General features: G+C 40.1%; 1 protein-coding gene across 4 annotated transcripts; it reads right to left on the reverse strand.

The window, feature by feature from the left end:
* Nucleotides 1-175: 175 nt before the first annotated feature.
* On the reverse strand, nucleotides 176-15,567 carry dus2 (dihydrouridine synthase 2). Of its 4 annotated transcripts, none has more exons than XM_085780244.1 (16): nucleotides 15,464-15,567; nucleotides 13,975-14,111; nucleotides 13,270-13,315; nucleotides 12,236-12,327; nucleotides 12,096-12,139; nucleotides 10,320-10,380; nucleotides 10,189-10,236; nucleotides 10,016-10,081; nucleotides 9,115-9,185; nucleotides 8,947-9,033; nucleotides 7,866-8,031; nucleotides 6,561-6,682; nucleotides 4,463-4,603; nucleotides 3,413-3,500; nucleotides 3,070-3,143; nucleotides 176-608 (listed from the first exon to the last, which is right to left on the reverse strand). In XM_085780244.1, exons 1-16 carry the CDS (start codon nucleotides 15,471-15,473, stop codon nucleotides 269-271), a joined length of 1,593 nt encoding a protein of 530 aa, XP_085636370.1. In that variant the 5' UTR covers nucleotides 15,474-15,567; the 3' UTR covers nucleotides 176-268. The 4 variants fall into 4 exon arrangements, with proteins under 4 accessions (XP_085636370.1, XP_085636369.1, XP_085636368.1 ...); XM_085780243.1 differs by having other exon boundaries at nucleotides 13,975-14,139; nucleotides 15,468-15,533; XM_085780242.1 differs by having other exon boundaries at nucleotides 13,975-14,117; nucleotides 15,464-15,529.
* Nucleotides 15,568-19,813: the final 4,246 nt, after the last annotated feature.

Below are 19,813 nucleotides of genomic sequence, written 5' to 3' on the forward strand. Positions count from 1 at the left end.
ATGGACTCTTATCCTCTGATAAATCAATTTGCATCAAAAGTAACATAACTTACCGAATGACACTTAACCACAGCTGTCAGAAGTATTCATTCATGGTTATGACAGCTGTTATGTCTGTTTTATGAATTATTTATGACCTATTCAAGTAAAGTGTTACCAAAAATAAAATAAAATGAAAACAAAGTCCAGACATGTGAAAGCAGCAGCAGCGAACAGCAGCTTCTCTAAACGTAGTGTTCATCTTCATCTTCATCATCATCATCATCATCTATGGTTGCTCTGGTTGAGGACGGTCGCCGTTGGAAACCGCGGCCGTCTGTGAGGTTTCCTGTTTGATTTCAGCTACGTGTCGTTTCCTGCTCGTCTCGACTTCCTCCTCTTCCTCCTCTTCTTCCTCTTCTATGGTGTTGGTGCCGTTCTCCATCCTCCTCCCTTCCTCCTCCTTCTTCTCCTTCTCTTTCTCCTTCTCCTTCATCTCTCTGTCCATCTCCCTCTTCCTCTTGCACACCAGACCGGAGTCTTCCTCGCCGATGCGGCCTTCGGGGACGCCGAGGACGCGCAGGCACACGACGGCCGCCGCCTGCTCCGCAAACTTCTTCGACTTCTCCCTGGAAACAAAAACACAGACAGACAGAATGATGAAATGACAGGGGAGGGAGGGGGGAGGGGTGTAGAGAGAGAAAAGGGGGGAGTAGAGAGCAGAGGTGGGAGAAAGTCCCTATGTTGCAAGTCCAAGTAGAGTCTCAAGTCTTTGCTCTCAAGTCCCAAGTCAAGTCCAAGTCCTAAGATTTTTGTTTCGAGTCCCAAACGAATCGATTATGATACACATGATACATAAAGATCATGACCACGCCTCAATTGTTAACCCTCTATGGTACCATGTTGCCCTCAGGCAGCAACATACCACTTTTTGGCCTGTCACATCTCCACAATTCATCCCATTTAATGCTGTAATACTTTAAAAAAGAGAAGAGACCTTAGAGAACCAATAGCAATGCTTTAATTTATCACATGACTTTCAAGAACCCATTCTGAAACCCTTTTTTGCAGACTTTTTCAAAGGAAACAGGTTTGCTATTTTGCTCCACTAAAACGGTCTGAAAACATACAGTAACTTCCTGGCCCTTTTTCATCTGGAAAAAAATATATTTACACTAATAGATTAGTAAAGTTTAATTTTTAATAGTTCCATGCAATTTATTTACTTATTAAATAATGGAAACTTGTTAAAATGCACCTGTTGCCAGAAAGCAACAACGTACCATTATAGAAAATTGCAACGTTGCCTTGAGGCGACAGTGGACCATTATGGAATCAAAATTGCATTATGAGACTATGGTAGTGTGTGTTTAGGTGTAAATATAATGTTCAAAAACATAATTCATCATAATTTTGTTTTTTATCCTTAATAAATTTGATAACTAACTAAACTAAACATCAGGCTATTATGATGATGATGAGGAAGATGAGAATGTGGATGAGGATGAGGCCAGTGAAGGTGAAAGTCTACAGAGACTGCTGTTTCTAATACAGTAGATGATGAACCATAATGGTACAATGTTGCCTACAGGCAAAACATCCCCAAAACTTCCAAAAATAAATAATTTTTAAAAATGTCTTTAGATTATGTTTATTTAGTCTATTTTGAGACATAAAAACACTCCAAATATTTTTTCCCCCACTGGCATCATAATGCAGCGTACCATAGAGGGTTAAGTTGTTTATATTTTATTGTTAATGTTCTGTCACTTAGTCATCTGTTTATTTTTATTAATATTCTATTCTGTAATATGCCTTGTCAATATAAGCACTGCCTTCTCATGCCAATAAAGATATTTAATATTGACGTACAGCAACACGCCAGAAACCTCGCGTGACGTACTCTGTTGGTGGTAGCCATGGAGACGTTAGCCACACTGGTTTGTTATGCTACGTGTGCTGCAGTCAGCTGCTTCTTTATTGGTTACATTCAATTTCACGTCACATTCTGCGGAGACGGTGACTCAGGATTGTCGTGTTCCCCCACATTTAGCCTAACTCTGAACACACCACACACCACAGGAGAATCTCATAAAATAATCTCAAGAGCCTAAGATAATCGGGCGATTTTTGTCTTTGGTCAGAAGGGGGAAAATCGGGGCAAAATCAGCCCGATTATCTTTATGTGTGTGGTAGGAATTAGTGTGTTGGCATTAATTATAGCCTACACAGCCAAGACTGATAACAGGAGTGGGCTCTATATAGAACGTCTCTGACTGGCTGCTACAGTAACATTGATGTGACACTTTTTAAAAATTATTTAATATTTGTGCTAGCTGCATGTGACTTGACTTGAATTCAAGTCAAGAGGGTTAAGTCCAAGTAGAGTCTCAAGTCTTTGGCATCAAGTCCCAAGTAGGGATGGGACTGTTTGTCGACAAATCGACAAAAAATCGACACATGCTCCCCTCGACAAAAATAATGGAGTGTCGAAATGTCGAGGGGGCGGGGCTTGTGGGATTTCCATGTGTAAATTGCATTTTGTCTTTCAATATTTCCTGTTCAAATAAACAGCAGAAAGTGCCACTTTTCCCCTAATGAAATAAAATATTTTAAATAAAACAAATCCACTTTTTCTAAACGGGATAGCTACTTGACCCTCATTCTGCTTCACATGTGACGGGAGCGTGCGCTGCATGCTGACAGGCCACAGAGTCAAGAGATCAGCTGTCCGGGCTCCCTGCAGTCTAGGTGATGGTGCTGTTGATGACGAGTCCGGCTCCGCAAAAAGGGCAAAACAGGTGGATGCAATGGCTGCATTCTCCGTAGAGGACGCGGACATGCACGGAAGAAAAAAAAAAGAAAAGAAACCGAATGCGTGCTGCCTCGTCCGCTCGTGCCGACAGCGGCGTTAATAAACCACAACAAAAGCACGTGTACCCCCCCCCAAGCGAGTCCAAGTCTTTTTTTGATTTGATCAAGCGAGTCGTAAGTCATCAAAATCGGGACTCGAGTCCAAGTCCACACCTCTGGTAGAGAGAGAGAGAGATAGAGAGAGAAGGAGGAGTAGAGAGTGTGTGTGTGTCTGACCAGAGTGAGGGTCTGTACTTCTTCTCCGCCACCGTCACCGTCGACTGGAAGCCTCGGTCCTGAGAACGCTGCACCTGAACACAACACACACACACACACACACACAAAGCGACAGGTAACAGGTGTGAACTTGAGCGTTTCCATGACGACGGTCACTCTCTCTCTCAATTCAATTTCACAAGCTTTATTGGCATGACTGTCATTACAATATTGCCAAAGCGTTACAAAAATGGTAAAATAACACATGCAACATAAATAAATAAACAGATAATATAATAATAAAGATGATACTAATGAACAAACAGTGTAGATATCATTAAGCAGGTCAGTCTCTCTCTCCTACCGTGTGGTAGAGCGGCTGCTGCAGCTTCTCTCTGCGGCTCCACTCCAGCAGGAACATCTTGGGAGTGATGTGAGGAGGATACTCCCTCCTACACACACACACAACACAACACAACACACACAACACAAACACACGTGTTGTCTTATTCTGTATTACGATGAAGTTCTGGCCGTCAAAACACCAGGAAGTGTTTCTGGGGACACGATAAAGCAACGGACCTTCTGGCGCCTGAAACCAAGTAGGTGGATCGGACTACACGCAGGCGTAACTCACAGTCGGCCATATTGGAAGGGGCAACTCACTCTGACTCTGCTGCAGTTACGTAACAGAGCAGTAGATGGTGATCCAGTCATCTGCACTAAAAAAACTACTCATAACTCTGAAAAATAAATCAGTATGTAGCTATTTAACTATTTGCATAATGTTACTCTTATTTTAAAAAAGTACATGATTAAAATTATCCGTGATTTTAAAGGGATAGTTCAACATTTTGGCAAATTGGCCCATTGCCATAATCCCTATAGTCATAGCAGTAGGTTTGTTACCTTTAATTGTCGGTGCAAGCTGTTTTTTAGAACGGCGGAGCAGAGCCGTGAGCTGCTCAGAGCTACGCTACGGAGGCTCATTATGGGATTTCTTGGTTTCCCTCATCATCAAACTCATCAAATACACAATCCAACAACTCCACAACGCTCTGGTGGACAAGTTGTGACCTGCACATTCACCACGCTATGAGATAGTAACACAACGCTACCACACAGAGGACGTCTCTAGGTAGCTGCTGAACCGCATCATAACTAATTACCCTAAAGTTAACCAGGGCTCAACTTCTGGTCTGGTGAAGCTTTGGACGCTTTGGTCGCTCAGTGTCATCCTGGTCCGTCACTTTATTGTGTCCTCCAGAAACAACTTCCCGTCGTTCAAAAGCACCAGAGATAAAAACATGAATCCTGTAGCTTAAAGACGTTTTAACACATTTAACACATTTATTAATCAGGTGTTTTTATCCAGATGTTTTTAATCCAGATGTTTTAATCCAGATGTACTGACCGTTCAAACTTGAGGGCCATGGTGGTGACGTCTCCGTCGACGACGGGTCGGTCCGTGGTGCTGCTGCTCTGCAGAGCGTCTCTCCGGCCCTGCAGCTGCTGCTGCACCTGCTGGTAGAACGGCTGCAGCCCGTACGCCTCGCTGCAGCACGACAGCAGGACGTCATCACCTGACACCACACATGCTATGGTGTGTGTGTGTGTGTGTGTGACAGAATTGTGGATTTGATATCAGCAGATATCTCTTCTATCTTCAGGTCTTCCATCATGCTGTATAAACATTCTACTGTGAAGCCGAGTATGTTCAGCCTGTGTAACGATGTCTCAATTAGGGCTGCACAATTAATCGAATTTTAATCACGATCACGATTTTGGCTGCCACGATTAAATTAAGATGATCGTCACGATTATTAACATGTAAAAAAACGGGCTGTGCTGCATATCAAATCAAGTGCTTTTTCAACCAATAGTCCGCCAACCACCAGGGGGCGAACGAGAGGTCAGGGCTCCATGAAGCTGCCTAACTAACAAGCGAGCGCATCCTCCCTTTACATGTTGTTTACAGTCCAGAGTGTGTGTCCCGGCCGGTCTGCGCCTTCAAATGCTGCTGTAGCTGTCACCTTCTGCGCCCGGTGTTACGTCTCACTCAGACTGTATGGATCTCACTCTGCAGTGAGAGTGAGACGATGTCGGCAGCAGACGGTGACAGTAGACATGACGTGTGTCTGGTCAGTCAGCACCTCAGGCTGTCTACTGTCGCCGTCTCGCTCTGGATCGGATCGAGGTCGGGCTGCGGGGTGGTCTCGAAGCTGGACCGAGACCCCGTCACCCCACGCGGCCGTTTTGGTGTTAATTACATATTACATTGTGTAATTAAAACGTTCCGACCGTGATCATAACGGCCGGTAACGGCGATCTATGGCCGTTTTGGTGGCAGCACAGTTGCGCTAGGCCGACCTGCTGGACGCTGCCTGTGTGAAAACACTTGGTCTGTTCATTAAATGTTTTTAATTCGTTCCAAATTGCTGCTGAACCACCCGTGCTGTGCTTTGGTCCATGCTAGACAGACTCTTGCCCACACATCTCTGTGTATCATTGATGGCAAAAATTAATTTTTACCTATAGCCTACTTTGAAATTACATTTCAGAGCCTGTACTTTCTTACTTTTATTTGAGTAAAGGAGTTGAATCAGCAGCTACTTCTACCAGATTTATTTTTTATTTTTTGTTTTTTACACAAGTATCTGTACGCTACTGTACAGAATGACACCTCTGCACTCTGCAATGGCATTTATTTTTCGCTAGCCCTTTGTCTTGGGTAAATTTTATTTTAGGCTATTATTTATTTTTATTTTACGTTTTATTTTGAACTGAAAGCCTTGTTCACATAGCCTATTGTTTGTTTCAAATAGAAAGTGCAATAAAAACATGTTTTATCTAACATAATGTATAATCGTGATTAATAATCGTGATTTCAATATCGACAAAAATAATCGTGATTATCATTTTGGCCATAATCGTGCAGCCCTAGTCTCAATGTTCTCTAATGTAACAGCTAATACTCCTGATGTTGTTGTTGTTAATGAAAAGCACAGAGAGGTGTTGATTCATTCTGGAGGTCGGCTGTACCTTTGATTACAGCCTAGAGGAGGCCTTTCTCACCAAAGTGCTGAAATATCAGCAGCTGAAGCAGACCATCTCTCAGCTGGGCTACAGATGTAAACTTCTAGTCTTTATATTTGGTAGTCTGGGGCATGCGCATAAGTTGGTTGTGAGGGGCCTTCAGATGGCCGGCCCCCCTAAAAGAAGAGCTAAACAGTTGGCCAGGTGCTGCTCAGTCTCAGTTATTATTGGTAGCCGCTCAATCTGGAGGAGACGTTGTTTTTTGTATCCTTGAATGTCTGTTTTCTATCTGACCTGTAGGTCATCATGTATGTAACTGTGTTCAGCTGCCCAGGCGCTTTGTGTCTGACCGTCTTCCATTGTCAACTGCACTGGCAGTGTTTATGTCCCTTGTGCAAGAACCCTTGTACTTCTTTATTATGTGGGCATAAATAAATATTTAAAATGTGTGTGTGTGTGTGTGTGTGTGTGTGTACCTGATCTCCGCGGTGGTCTGCGCCGCCTGCAGCTGCTTCCCCAGCGGAGACTCCACTTTGTCCCGCAGCATCTGACACAGACAGTACTTGGTGTTGAAGGCGTGGTTCTCGTACCGGATCGCCTGTCGATCACAGCCACCGTCACTTCATCCGTTATTCATTAGGATTATTATTATTGATCACTGTACAATATATATATTTATCATTTAGTTTGTATATTTTTCTACATAGTTGTATATTGTTTATTCTACACCTTTTGATATTGATGCTGCTGCCAATGTGCGGTTAATTTCCCCCTGGGGATAAAGTCTTTTGTAACTGTAACTGTAAGCACTTTTAAATCCAGGTTAAAAACATTTCTCTTTTCATGTGCTTATAGCTGAGCTCTTCTAAGAACTTAAAACTTTATCTATTTTCTTTTACAATTTTACTCTTGCTTTTAACTCTGTTTTTAGTGTTTGTTTGTTTTTATTCTATTTTCATGCTTCTCTTTTTTTTTTTTTTGTCTTTATGTAAAGCACATTGAGTTGCCTTGGTATGAAATGCGCTATATAAATAAAGATGCCTTGCCTTTTGGTGGAATTACAGTAAAACATGTGTCATAACATGGAGATGAAATAAAACCTAAGAACAGATTTAAAACTGACAAAACAAACCCAACATCTTCATTTTCAGTCTGAATATTGATTCAGTTTTATCTATTTATTCATTTTAAGCCGTTTCTTTGTTTTTTCTTTTTGTTCTATGACAACTTTATTTTTCTTTTCTACTTTTATTTCACTCCCACATCCTCAGTTTGAGTATTCCATCACTTTATCTTTGACATTTCGAATACATTTTTATTTATTTTATTTGACTCCGCATTTATTATTCTACATTTATTTTCCTTCCAACTTTATTCTTATATTATTCTCTTCTATATGACTTTTTATTCATGAATCATTTATTCCTGTGTGTAAATGTGAGTCATATTTATAATTTTTATTCCGCACAACACTTTGTGTGACATTGTTTGGATGGAAAGTTATATAAAAATATATACGCAATTACGGTTAAATTGATACAAGTGCTGAACTTTATCAAAAGCAGATATTAAATTGAGTGTTTTTCAGCAGTTAATGTTTTTAGAGAATTTATAAAATAGAACTTTTTTTTTTTTACCCTTTATAAACTAAAATTAATTGATTATTCAGTAATTATCAATAGATTGATCAATGATGTAAAGTAATTGTTAGTAGCAGCTTATAAAGATCTCCTTTAACAGACTCTAAAGACAGTGTCAGTATCGATGACGTCATCACTCACGTATCTGAGGTAGTCCTCCATCACCGTCTCCACAGGAAGCGGCTGGCGGCTGAACACCGAGGCGTTCCACATGGCGGCTCGCGCCAACATGACGGACGACGCTCCGGTCGCCGTCCGGAACTCGTCCACGTCGGCGTTCGTCTTCACCAGGTCCAGAGATCCGCCGCTGCAGCAGCGAGGGGAGGAATCAAACACACAGTGTTATTATGACCTTTGACCTCTCTGGTGTTTTAACCCTCTATGGTACACTGCATTATGATGCCAGGGGGGGAAAAAATGTTTGGAGTGTTTTTATGTCTCAAAATAGACTAAATAAACATAATCTAAAGACATTTTTAAAATTATTTATTTTTGGAAGTTTTGGGGATTTGTTTCCTGTAGGCAACATTGTACCATTACGGTTCATCATCTACTGTATTAGAAACAGCAGTCTCTGTAGACTTTCACCTTCACTGGCCTCATCCTCATCCTCATCTTCCTCATCATCGTCATAATAGCCTGATGTTTACTTTACTGCATCCAAAATCTAATTTATTAAGGATAAAAAACAAAATGATGATGAATTATATGTTTTTGAACATTATATTGACACCTAAACACACTCTACCATAGACTCATAATTGATTCCATAATGTTCCACTGTCGCCTCAAGGCAACATTGCAACTTTCTATAATGGTACGTTGTTGCTTTCGGGCAACAGGTGCATTTTAACAAGTTTCCAAGTAAATAAATTGCATGGAACTATTAAAAATGTAACTTTACTAATCTATTAGTGTAAATATATTTTTTTCCAGATGAAAAAGAGCCAGGAAGTTACTGTATGTTTTCAGTGGAGCAAAATGGCAAACCTGTTTCCTTTGAAAAAGTCTGCAAAAAAGGGTTTCAGTGGCTTCCTGAAAGTCATGTGATAAATTAAAGCATTGTTATTGGTTCTCTAAGGTCTCCTCTCTTTTTTAAAGTATTACAGCTTTAAATGGGATGAATTGTGGAGATGTGACAGGCCAAAAAGTGGTATGTTGCTGCCTGAGGGCAACATGGCACCATAAATAAAACAGGAACAGTGTTGTTGATGTTGTTTACTTGGCGATGACGGGGACGGCGACGGCTCGAGTGACGGCCTGGATGTAGTCGCAGTGGACGGGATGTCGAGGTCGCTCGTCCTTAAACCTGCAGCACGACAGAGTAGAAGTCATCAGAATTAACAACAACAACAGACGTTAACGAGGTGGCGGTTAACGAGGCGTTTACCGGCCGTGGACGGCGATGGCGGCGACGCCCGTCTTCTCGATCCTCTGGACCAGACTGATGGTTTCCTCTAGCTGGAACCAGTGGAGAACAAGAAACCAGTCAGAGGAGGAAACTGGGAGACGCAAACACAGCTGTGCCGAGGCTTTTATTTTGAAATTTTAACTAGTTACAATATTTATTTCTACTTAAATCAGTTCATCATTTTGTACGACCAAGTATTAGGGCCACATTGAGAAAAACACAGACTTTGAGAATAAAGTCATATATTTACGAGAATGAAGTTGTAAATTTACGAGAATAAAGTAGTAAAATTTACGAGAATAAAGTCATAAATTTACAAGAATAAAGTCGTAAATTTTCAAAAATAAAGTCGTACATTTCCTACGAGAAAAAAAGTCATAATATTACGAGAATAAAGTCGTAAATTTACGAGAATAAAGTCGTAAATTTGCGAGAATAAAGTCGTACATTTCCTACGAGAAAAAGTCATAACATTACGAGAATAAAGTCGTAAATTTACGAGAATAAAGTCGTAAATTTGCGAGAATAAAGTCATACATTTCCTACGCAAAAAAAGTAATACTATTACAAGAATAAAGTCGTAAATCTACGAGAATAAAGTCGTAAATTTACGACTTTATTCTTGAAGTTTGTGATTTTTTTTATTTGTCAATGTGGCCCTAATACTCCGTCGTATCATTTTGATAAATTTCCTATTTCAATTTTAAATTTAGGGTTTTTCTTCACTGTGACCTGATTAGAGTTAGTGGCTAAACCTTTGACCACTAGAATGAAATGGAAACAAGATGGCGGAGGGAAGGAGGAAGGAATAAAGAAATAAAATAAAATTCAATAAAGATGAGAAACAGAATCTGGTGAAGGAGAAGAGTTCTGGTTTTACCGACGGCAGGATCCGGATCTTACACGTCACTGGGATCGAGACTCCGGTGACGAGTTTCCTGAGGATCTACAGAGAGAGAGGAGGAGGGGGCGGAGCTAAAACCACTGTCTACGCCCATATATGGTCAACATCATTAATATTCAATAATCAAATATAAAACACAACACACTCACGGCCTCGATCTTGTCGGGATCGGACAGGAGAGCAGCTCCCATCCCGCCCTGGGAGATGGCAGATGGCAGAGGTCAGAGGTCAAACAGAGGTCAAAGGTCAGATCAGCTGCAGCAGCGACAGGTAAACTCACCTTAGTGGAGTATTCCTTCGGACAGCCCATGTTCACGTCGACAGCGGCCACGTCCTTCTCCCTGAGCAACACACACACACAGAGTCAGAGAGCATCATGGGAAATCCATATCACCTCACACTCTGATGTTTCTTAAAGGGCCGGCAGGACGACAGCTGATTGGTTGGCTCCTCCCAGATGTAAGGATGATGTCATTTATTTGTTTATGTGCTAATGCATCTTCTAACTGGGTGTTGAGCTGGTTATTGAACGGGTTGTTTAACTAGTTGTTCAACTGGTTGGTTATTGGTTGGTGAACTGTTTGGAAACTGGTTGTTAACTAGTTGTTGATCGGGTTAGTAACTGGTTGTTGAACTAGTTGGTGATTAGTTATTAAACTGGTTGGTAACTAGTTGGAAACTGGTTGTTGAACTGGTTGGTAACTGGTTGGTAACTAGTTGGTAACTAGTTGGTAACTAGTTGTTGAACTGGTTGGTATCTAGTTATAACCAGTTGATAACTAGCCGATAGCTGGTTATTGAACTGGTTGTTCAACTAGTTGGTAATTGGTTGGTGAACTGTTTGGAAACTGGTTGTTAACTAGTTGTTGAACTGGTTAATTGGTTGTTGAACTGGTTGGTAACTAGTTATTAAAAAGGTTGGTAACTAATTGATAACTGGTTGGTACCAGTTGGTAACTGGTTGTTGAACTAGTTAGTAACTGATTGTTGAACTAGTTGGTGGTTAGTTATTAAACCGGTTGGTAACTGGTTGTAGAACTGGTTGGTAACTGGTTGGTAACTAGTTGGTAATTGGTTGTTGAACTAGTTGGTAATTAGTTATTAAACCGGTTGGTAACTGGTAGTAGAACTGGTTGGTAACTGGTTGGTAATTGGTTGTTGAACTGGTTGGTAACTAGTTGGTAATTGGTTGTTGAACTGGTTGTAACTAGTTGGTAACTAGTTGGTAATTGGTTGTTGAACTGGTTGGTAACTAGCTGATAACTGGTTGTTGAACTGGTTGGTAACTAGTTGGTAATTGGTTGGTAACCAGTTGTTGAACTAGTTGGTAATTAGTTATTAAACCGGTTGGTAGTAGAACTGGTTGGTAACTAGCTGATAACTGGTTATTAAACCGGTTGGTAACTAGTTGGTAACTGGTTGTTGAACCGGTTGGTAACTAGTTATTAAACCAGTTGATAACTAGTTGGTAAATGGTTATTAAACCGGTTGGTGACTGGTTATAGAATTGGTTGGTAACTCGTTCGTAATTGGTTGTTGAACCGGTTGGTAACTGGTTGGTAACTAGTTATTAAACTAGTTATTAAACCAGTTGATAACTAGTTGGTAACTGGTTGTTGAACTGGTTGGTAACTAGTTATTAAACCGGTTGGTAACTGGTTGTTGAATTTGTTGGTAACTAGTTGGTAACTGGTTGTTGAATTTGTTGGTAACAAGTTGGTAACTGGTTGGCAATTGGTTGTTGAACTGGTTGGTAACTAGTTATTAAACTAGTTGGTAACTGGTTGTTTAACTAGTTGGTAACTAGTTATTAAACCAGTTGGTAACTAGTTGGTAACTGGTTGTTGAACTGGTTGGTAACTAGTTATTAAACCAGTTGATAACTAGTTGGTAACTGGTTGTTTAACTAGTTGGTAACTAGTTATTAAACCGGTTGGTAACTAGTTGGTAACTGGTTGTTGAATTTGTTGGTAACAAGTTGGTAACTGGTTGGCAATTGGTTGTTGAACTGGTTGGTAACTAGTTATTAAACCAGTTGGTAACTAGTTGTACTCACACGAGTCGTGCAACGGTCAGCGCTCGGTCCGGATCAGCTGTTCCCTGAAAAAACACAACACAGCTTCACTCTCTCACTCCGTCTCTCTCTCCATCTCTCTGTCTCTGTCTCCATAACGACGAGGACGTTTCCTGTCTCACCATCTGGAAGACGACTCGGTCCTTCTCCCTCTCGCACGTCCTGAACATCACTCGGTCGTCAGGGGCGACGAAGTCCACCGTCTGCAGCACCTCTGGTAAAACACACAGTGAAAACACACTGATGATGTGCAGTGTGTGTGTGTGTGTGTGTGTGTGTGTGTGTGTGTGTGTGTGTGTGTGTGTGTGTGTGTGTGTGTGTGTGTGTGAGTCAGACAAAGACGCTGCTTCATTTCAGATTATTGAAGCTTTTACACGATGTCACATGAAGCCTCGGGGGTTTGTTCAACATCATCAGTGTTTCTGGGTGTTTAGTGTTTTAAGTTGTTTTTCAGTCTTGTCTTTGTGTTTTTTGTTATTTTTTTTGTCTGATCTTTACACTTTTATTACATTTTTTTGTCTTATCTTTATATGTTTAGTCAGTTTTTAACCCTGTCTTCGTATTTTTATTTGTTTTTTTAGACTTGACATTGCATTTATACAGATTTTTCTGTCTCGTCTTGTATCGCGGAGACAGTCGTGTGCAGCAGCTGAGTCCAAAATGAGTTTCCCTACAGTAACAATAAAGTTTTAAAGGGACGTTGTGTAACTTCTCCCGTGCGGTGCAGTGAGGAGGAGGAATGGAGCGTTACACTGATGCTGCATTCACCTGCAGTCGGGCAGACGGCCGTCGCTAACGAACCAGATGTAATTTTAGTCACAGAAGTCCAGAGAAAGCCGGTAAAACAATACGACATCGCCATGACAACACACTGTCACGTGTATTGTTTTGCCTCGTGCTGACGGACCACTTGTTTACATAGAGGCTTGTTTATGCCGCTACGTGCAGTGGCTGTCGTCCGTCTGCCCTCTGCCCGATTTCAGGTGAATGCAGCATGAAAAATACGACTGAGTTGCTTGCGATCTACAACCGTAACGCTAGATGGGAGGAATTCCTACACAATGTACCTTTAAAGTTCTTTTCTTTGTATTTGGGGGTGGCTTTTTTGTCTTATCTTCGTATATTCAGTAGGTTTTTGGACTTGTCTTGGTCTTACCGTTCACCACCCTGTGACACTGGGCCATCTTGATGTCGATCAGCTCCTGGAACAAACAACACACAGACACAGTTCACAGCACTGACATGAACCCTGAGCTCAGTTTAAAGGGATAGTTCACCCAAAATTGAAATTTCAGAGTCCTCCGTGGCTTCTCTGAGTTACAGCGGGGCTCCGTGCAGCACTGCATGTCCATATGACGGTTGAGAACGGAGCTCACTTTTCTTCGTCCAAAAAGACACACCAAAAAAACATCCAAATACCTCCATAGTGCTCGTCTATAATGTCCCTCTTGTATTGAAGCCCCAACATGAGAAATTATTCAGCCGGTCTGTGCAAATCACACGAGATTTGCACAGACACAGGAAGAGCAGTGAACTGAGACACTGGGAGCTTCCGCTACAAACAAGCTTAAAATATAGACTTATTTAATTTTTTTCAGAACAATTTCTCATGTCGGGGCTTCAATACAAGAGGGACATTACATACGAGCAGCATGGAGGTATTTGGATGTTTTTTGGTGTGTCTTTTTGTTACGAAGAAAAGTGGTATCCATTTGCAACCATCATATGGACAAATACTGCTACGCCAAGACCCCCTGTGACTCTGAAACTTCTCCCAGCCCTTAGTCCACATGAGGGGGAGGAGATAATGAGGGAAATTTCAATTTTGAGTGAACTATCCCGTTAACCTCCTCCTCCTCACCTCGCAGTAAACCACGTCCGCTCCGTAGTCCAGCGCCAGCAGCCTCATGGGCAGCGTGCCGACCCGGACCATGGGGGCCAGAGCGGTGATGCCCCTGAAGCTCAGCCCGCTGCCGCCCGATGCTGCTGCTGCTGCTGCTGCTGCTGCCATCGCGCCGGCTCAGAGCTGCTCACAGGTCAAAGGTCAGAGGTCAGAGGTCAGAGGTCAGGGTGCACGGTCGTTATTGATCAGAGGACAGACAATCAGCCGACAATCACACTCAGACGTTACACATGTAAATCTGACTTTACAGAGTTTATTCTTGTTTCCAGTTCAGAGCTTCTTTTCTTTTTTTGTCCTTTTTCCACCTTTATCAGAACTTGTTTCATATAGGCTACACAGGAAGCTCACAAAATGCAGAGCTTCAACAAAACATATGCATATATAATCTACACTCTCTATTTTTTTTGTGGAAAATTAAAATGCACATAAAAGACACAGTGATGAGACTGCACCATATTTAATATTTTAGTTACCGTACATGTGCAAAACAATCTAAATGTGGATTCATGTGTTGAAAAGTTAATTGATTAAAGAATAAAATAAGCCTGATTGATGTTAGATGAGGATGGAAGCTGTAGTGACTCTGCTGATCTACATCTCTTTAAGTCTATTTACACACCCAACAGAAAAGTAAACAAACAAACCAGATAAAACTATACATATACATATCGTCTGTTTATGAAAAAGGCAAATGAAAAATCAGAGGTGGCTAGCAATTCAAATTTTCTTAATTTAAAAAAAAAAACTATATTAGAACTTGTATTATAGACACAGGAAGCTTACAAAATGCAGAGCTTCAACAAACAGGAGGAAAGAGTTTACAGTAGTTTTTTAAATCATTCACAGTAGTTTTGATGCTTTTTGGTTCTTAGAGAATTTAACAGAATCGCTGTACTGCTAGAGCTCAATGTAAAAAGCAACTAAAGAGAGTTTTCTTCATGTAAACTTACATTTATGAATTATGTAGGAGTACCGTATGAGGTTGATAATAAATGTTTCACTGGGCTTTTCCTTATTTCTATTTTAACTTAAATTCTTTATCAACATTGTTAGAAATAAAGTCACAAATGTCGATGGTGCAGAGCTGATCCACAGTAACATACTATCAACTTTTAACACTGCGTCCATATAAAAACTCCTAATTAATTATCTTATTTTAAAATATAAATGCGTTTAATTTGCAAAAAGAATCACAAGCCGAATAAACACCGTGGTGGTAGTGATGAGTTAAAGAGTTAGAGTTGAGCTCTGGGAGGAAAGAGTTCAGGTTTAAACATGGTAAACTGTGTTTTATGGGACCGGTGGATGCTAACACTGTAGCCGCCGCAGCAGCGCTGTTTTCGGACACAGAGGAGGCTGAAGCACCGCTGCTGCTGACGGTGGAAAAGCTCCGCTACTGTAGCAATGGAAACATGTTATATTAAAGCTGTAAATGCTGTAAATCAACTCACCGGCATTTATGTTGGTGACAGACAGCGGCTGAAACGTGCGATGATCATGTGGGGACAGAAATGAAGCGTGCTCCGCGTCCACTTCCTGTTTAGACCCGTGCGTCATCGCAGCGTCATAGATCTGTGACGTGTAGATCAGCTCAGCTCAAAGTCTATGGATTATTTTTTGTGGTTAATAAGGTGAAAGAAGTGTCATTTAAAATTATTCATAGATGTTACCCAGTTAAATCCTTCTTTATCAAATTCAAATTTATTGACCTAGATCTGAAGTGTGCCTTTTGTGACTCCCATACGGAGACTGTTATTCATCTGTTTTGGAAATGTGAATATAAACTGTGGCAAGATATTTGTAGATTCATTTTAGATAATATCTGCTGTGATTTTGAGCTCCTCTGGCAAAATGTCCTTTTTGGATTTATATAGAGTGACGCTCCAGCTGAAAAAGAATATTTTTTAATTAATCTCATTTTAATTCTTGCAAAGTTTTATATCCACAAGTGTAAATTTGCCAAAGTAAAACCCATTTTTTGTGTTTTCATGAAAGAACTCAAGGTGTATTTCAAGTCAGTTCCCTCTGCTAATAACAAGAAAGCTATCAAAACTATAAATCTGTGCTCCCACTTTAATATCTTTAATTCAATTTAATTTCCATTGCTCATATCCCCTGGTGTGTCTTACTTTTTTTCTTCTCCTTTTTATTTTATTTTATTTATTTTTTTACTATTATTTATTTCTATTTATGTATGTATTTATTTTATTGTCACATCTATTTGTTATCCAATTGCTATTAATATGATGCTCATATGGTTTTATGCACTGTTTATGTATTTTGTAAAGCAATAATAAAGTTGAAAAAAAAAAAAAGTCTGTGGATTTAATCTTTTTATTTTACAAGGAAAATATTATATCCATACATGTAAATGGTCATCCAAAAAAACACATTTTTATGAGTTTAAAATAGAAATCAGATATTACATGCAGCTATTACAAAATATGAAAGACAGAAAAGCTATAAAAACCTTAGAATATTATAAATTATTGCAAACAACTATTTAATAATACCTATAATATATAATACAGTATATAATATAGTGTTGGTACCCTTTTCAGTGTATATACATGTATGTATATATTTTTTGTTTGTCTGTTCATTGTATGTTTATTGTTTGAATATTTGTATGTTTGTAGCCTATATAAATGTTTAATAAAAAATAAATTAAAAAAAGTCTGTGGATTTACATTTCTAACTTTATTTCTAACAATGTTGATAAAGAATTTAGGTTGTTTTGGAGGGACGTGCTGTTTGGACTCTTATAAAAAATAAAAATAAAAAAATAAGTAAAAGCCCAGTGAAACATAGCCTATATTATCAACCTCCTCATACTGATGGCAAAATTTCATATTCATAAATGTAAGTTTACACAAAGAAAACCTTCTTTTGTTGCTTTTTACAATGAGCTCAAGCAGTAAATCGATTCTATTAAATTAATTTAGACCAAAAAGCGATCAAAACAGTTAATATCTGTGAATGATTATACAGTATTATACTACTACTGTAAACTCTTTCCTCCCTGGTGTAGATTGTAAATGTGAAATGCATTTTGTTGAAGCGCTGCAATTTGTAGGCTATGTGAAACAAGTACAAACAAAAATAAAATAATGAAATAAAGAAAAAAATGAATTGCTTGCTGCCCCTCATTTTTCATTTCCATTTTAATAAACAGATGTGTGTATAGGCTATATATGTATAGTTTTTGTTTTATCTGTTTATTTTTATGTTGGTTGCGTAAATAGAATTAAAAACAAAAAAACATAGATCCGCACCACACAGAACCAGAGAGTCACTGCAGCTTCCCTGCTCTAACAGATACATAATCAATCAGGCTTATTTTATTCTTTAGTTTGTAGTTTGTAAACATTGAAGTACAAGTTTTAATACTGGTTAGATATTTTCTGGATTGGAAACAGTCACACTGAGGTCGTCACATGTTCACCATCACATGTTTGTTTGTCAAGCTGCAGGAAATATGGTCATGATCTCTTCTTGGAGCGTTACAGAGTTGGATAATCACTGACCTCTGACCATTTGGATACAAACTGTCACCGCACTTCATTTTATCCTAATGCACGTTTGAGTGAAACTGTGTCAAAATTAATGTTTCATGAGCAAAACATTGATTTTATGAGGTCAAAATGTCTGTGATAGAAGTAAAGAAACTCCCTCTGAACGTTTCCTAACACATCACATGAGTTCTTTGACGACCAAAATCTAATCAATCCGTCCCTCAGTTTGTGCCAAATGTGACTGGGCAGTGTTGCAGAGACATTGTGTCCAGAAGAATGACACAAACCGACAACCTGGAGGCTTAAAAACGGATACAGAGTGATCAATAATCAATATACTCTCTGTGACCTGATTCTTGAAGTGCTACATCAAAGTAAACTGGATTTGCTGGAAAAACAGAAGCAACAGAAAAGTAAATCCCTCTGATTAATGTGTGTTTATGAGTCTGATGTCAAATTCAGCTGCAAACAAACAACCTTACTGCAGCTTTACACATTTACACAGTTCAAAAGTGACATTTCCAGCTGTTGAGCGAGAGCAACAGAAACATCCTCAGACTGAGAGGTGGGAGGGGCATCAACTGAGAAGAGTCACAACATTAAAACACATAAAACATTTTCAGAGTCTCTATGTTCAACAGAAGCAGAAGAAATAAAGGAGAGTTATTAGGGCCACGGGCAATCGCACCGGGCACTGATCCCTACAGCTATGAAATAGCTGCAGGGACCAGTGCCCGGGCGAAGCCCGGGCACTACTGTTATTGTGTGGATTTTTTCCTAGTTATTTTTCCACTTCCGGCCAACTTTCGGTTCGCTACTAGTCCTGCAACTCGAAGAGTTGCAGGACAAATTATATATCAAAATGTGCGTCCTGATCGGGATCGGTGTGCTATTACTTTTCTCAACAGTGTACGAATTATTCGCGACGTAAGTCGCGATTTACTGCGCAAAATTTTTGCATGTAAGTCAATGGGACGGGCGGGAAAAAAAGAGCGAAAAAGACCAATCATTGGAGTTTAACAAAAGTCTACTGCTCAGGCATACTTTCACCTAGAGACTCCATTTAAACTTTAAACAGTAGACACAAGTCTTGTGTATTGTCGTATTACTCCACGTTTTGATAGGTCATATAGTTTTTGATCAATCCCTGATCAATGACCATGATCATTTTTGGAGAAATTATGAGTTTATAATGGGTGTGTATTGCATAGAATGTTCGTGTCAGAGTGCGTGACATCATCAGTTAGAGTGGGAGAGAGTGAAGAAACATTCTGTATTTTTTCTGGATAAACTGTGAGCACGGCCACAATTTACACTCTACAGACATAATTTTTTCAGAATTTGTAAGACAAACTTGTTATCTCTCATGTCATGTGCTCAAAATATCAGAGAGACTTACAGAACTTACAGAATCAGCCTCTGAGTGCGGCCACGTCTGTCCCTGCTCCTCATTGAGTCCAATACAAATATTTTCTGAGAGGAGCAGAACGGCCTAATGTTTTAAAACTGCCAGCGTCGCCAAAATATTTACTGTAGAAACACCAAATCGTACCGAAATTTTCAGTAAGTCCTTAGAGCAACGTTGATCTGTGTTTTGTTCTGATAGGAGTTACCGTTTTGTCATGCTGAGCCTAATTGTGAGACCGGTTTAGAGGCAGAAAATGGCTTTTTTTCTCCACGTTTCTGTCTGTCTCAGCCTGCGGGGGCCCCTATCGCCGTGGTAACCTCTTTGATCCTCAGGCCAGAGCTCGTTAACTTCATAAACAATCCACCTGGCGCTCGTTTAAATGTTTATAAACACAGACACAGCTAAATCAGACTGACACAGGATGCAGCTACTAACTAACTACAACACACACACAGACTCTAGAGCCAGCTTCATGTGATTACAGTTACACACACACACACACACACACACACACACACACACACACACACACACACACACACACACACACACACACACACACACACACACACACACACACACACACACACACAGTTAACCTAATGTGGTTACAGCTCCTCCATATCAGTGCTTATAGAAAGATGATCATGTCTGTCTGATCAGCTCTGTCTTCACCTTAAGATCGTGGGTTTGATTCCCATGTTGACAGAGATGGCACAACCCGCAGTAGCTCCCGTGGCCCATTCAAAATTTCCCGAGAGGAAATTTTCTAGTTATTATTGAGATTTATCGATCATATAAACAGAACAAATGAAGCTGTGGCAGTGGTTTTAGGCAGTCGTCCCCAGGGCCGTTGTATAGGGGAGAAAGGTGA

Source organism: Trachurus japonicus, chromosome 6, assembly GCF_045865225.1.
Source record: "Trachurus japonicus isolate A0001 chromosome 6, Traja_1.0".
Classification (NCBI taxonomy): domain Eukaryota; kingdom Metazoa; phylum Chordata; class Actinopteri; order Carangiformes; family Carangidae; genus Trachurus; species Trachurus japonicus.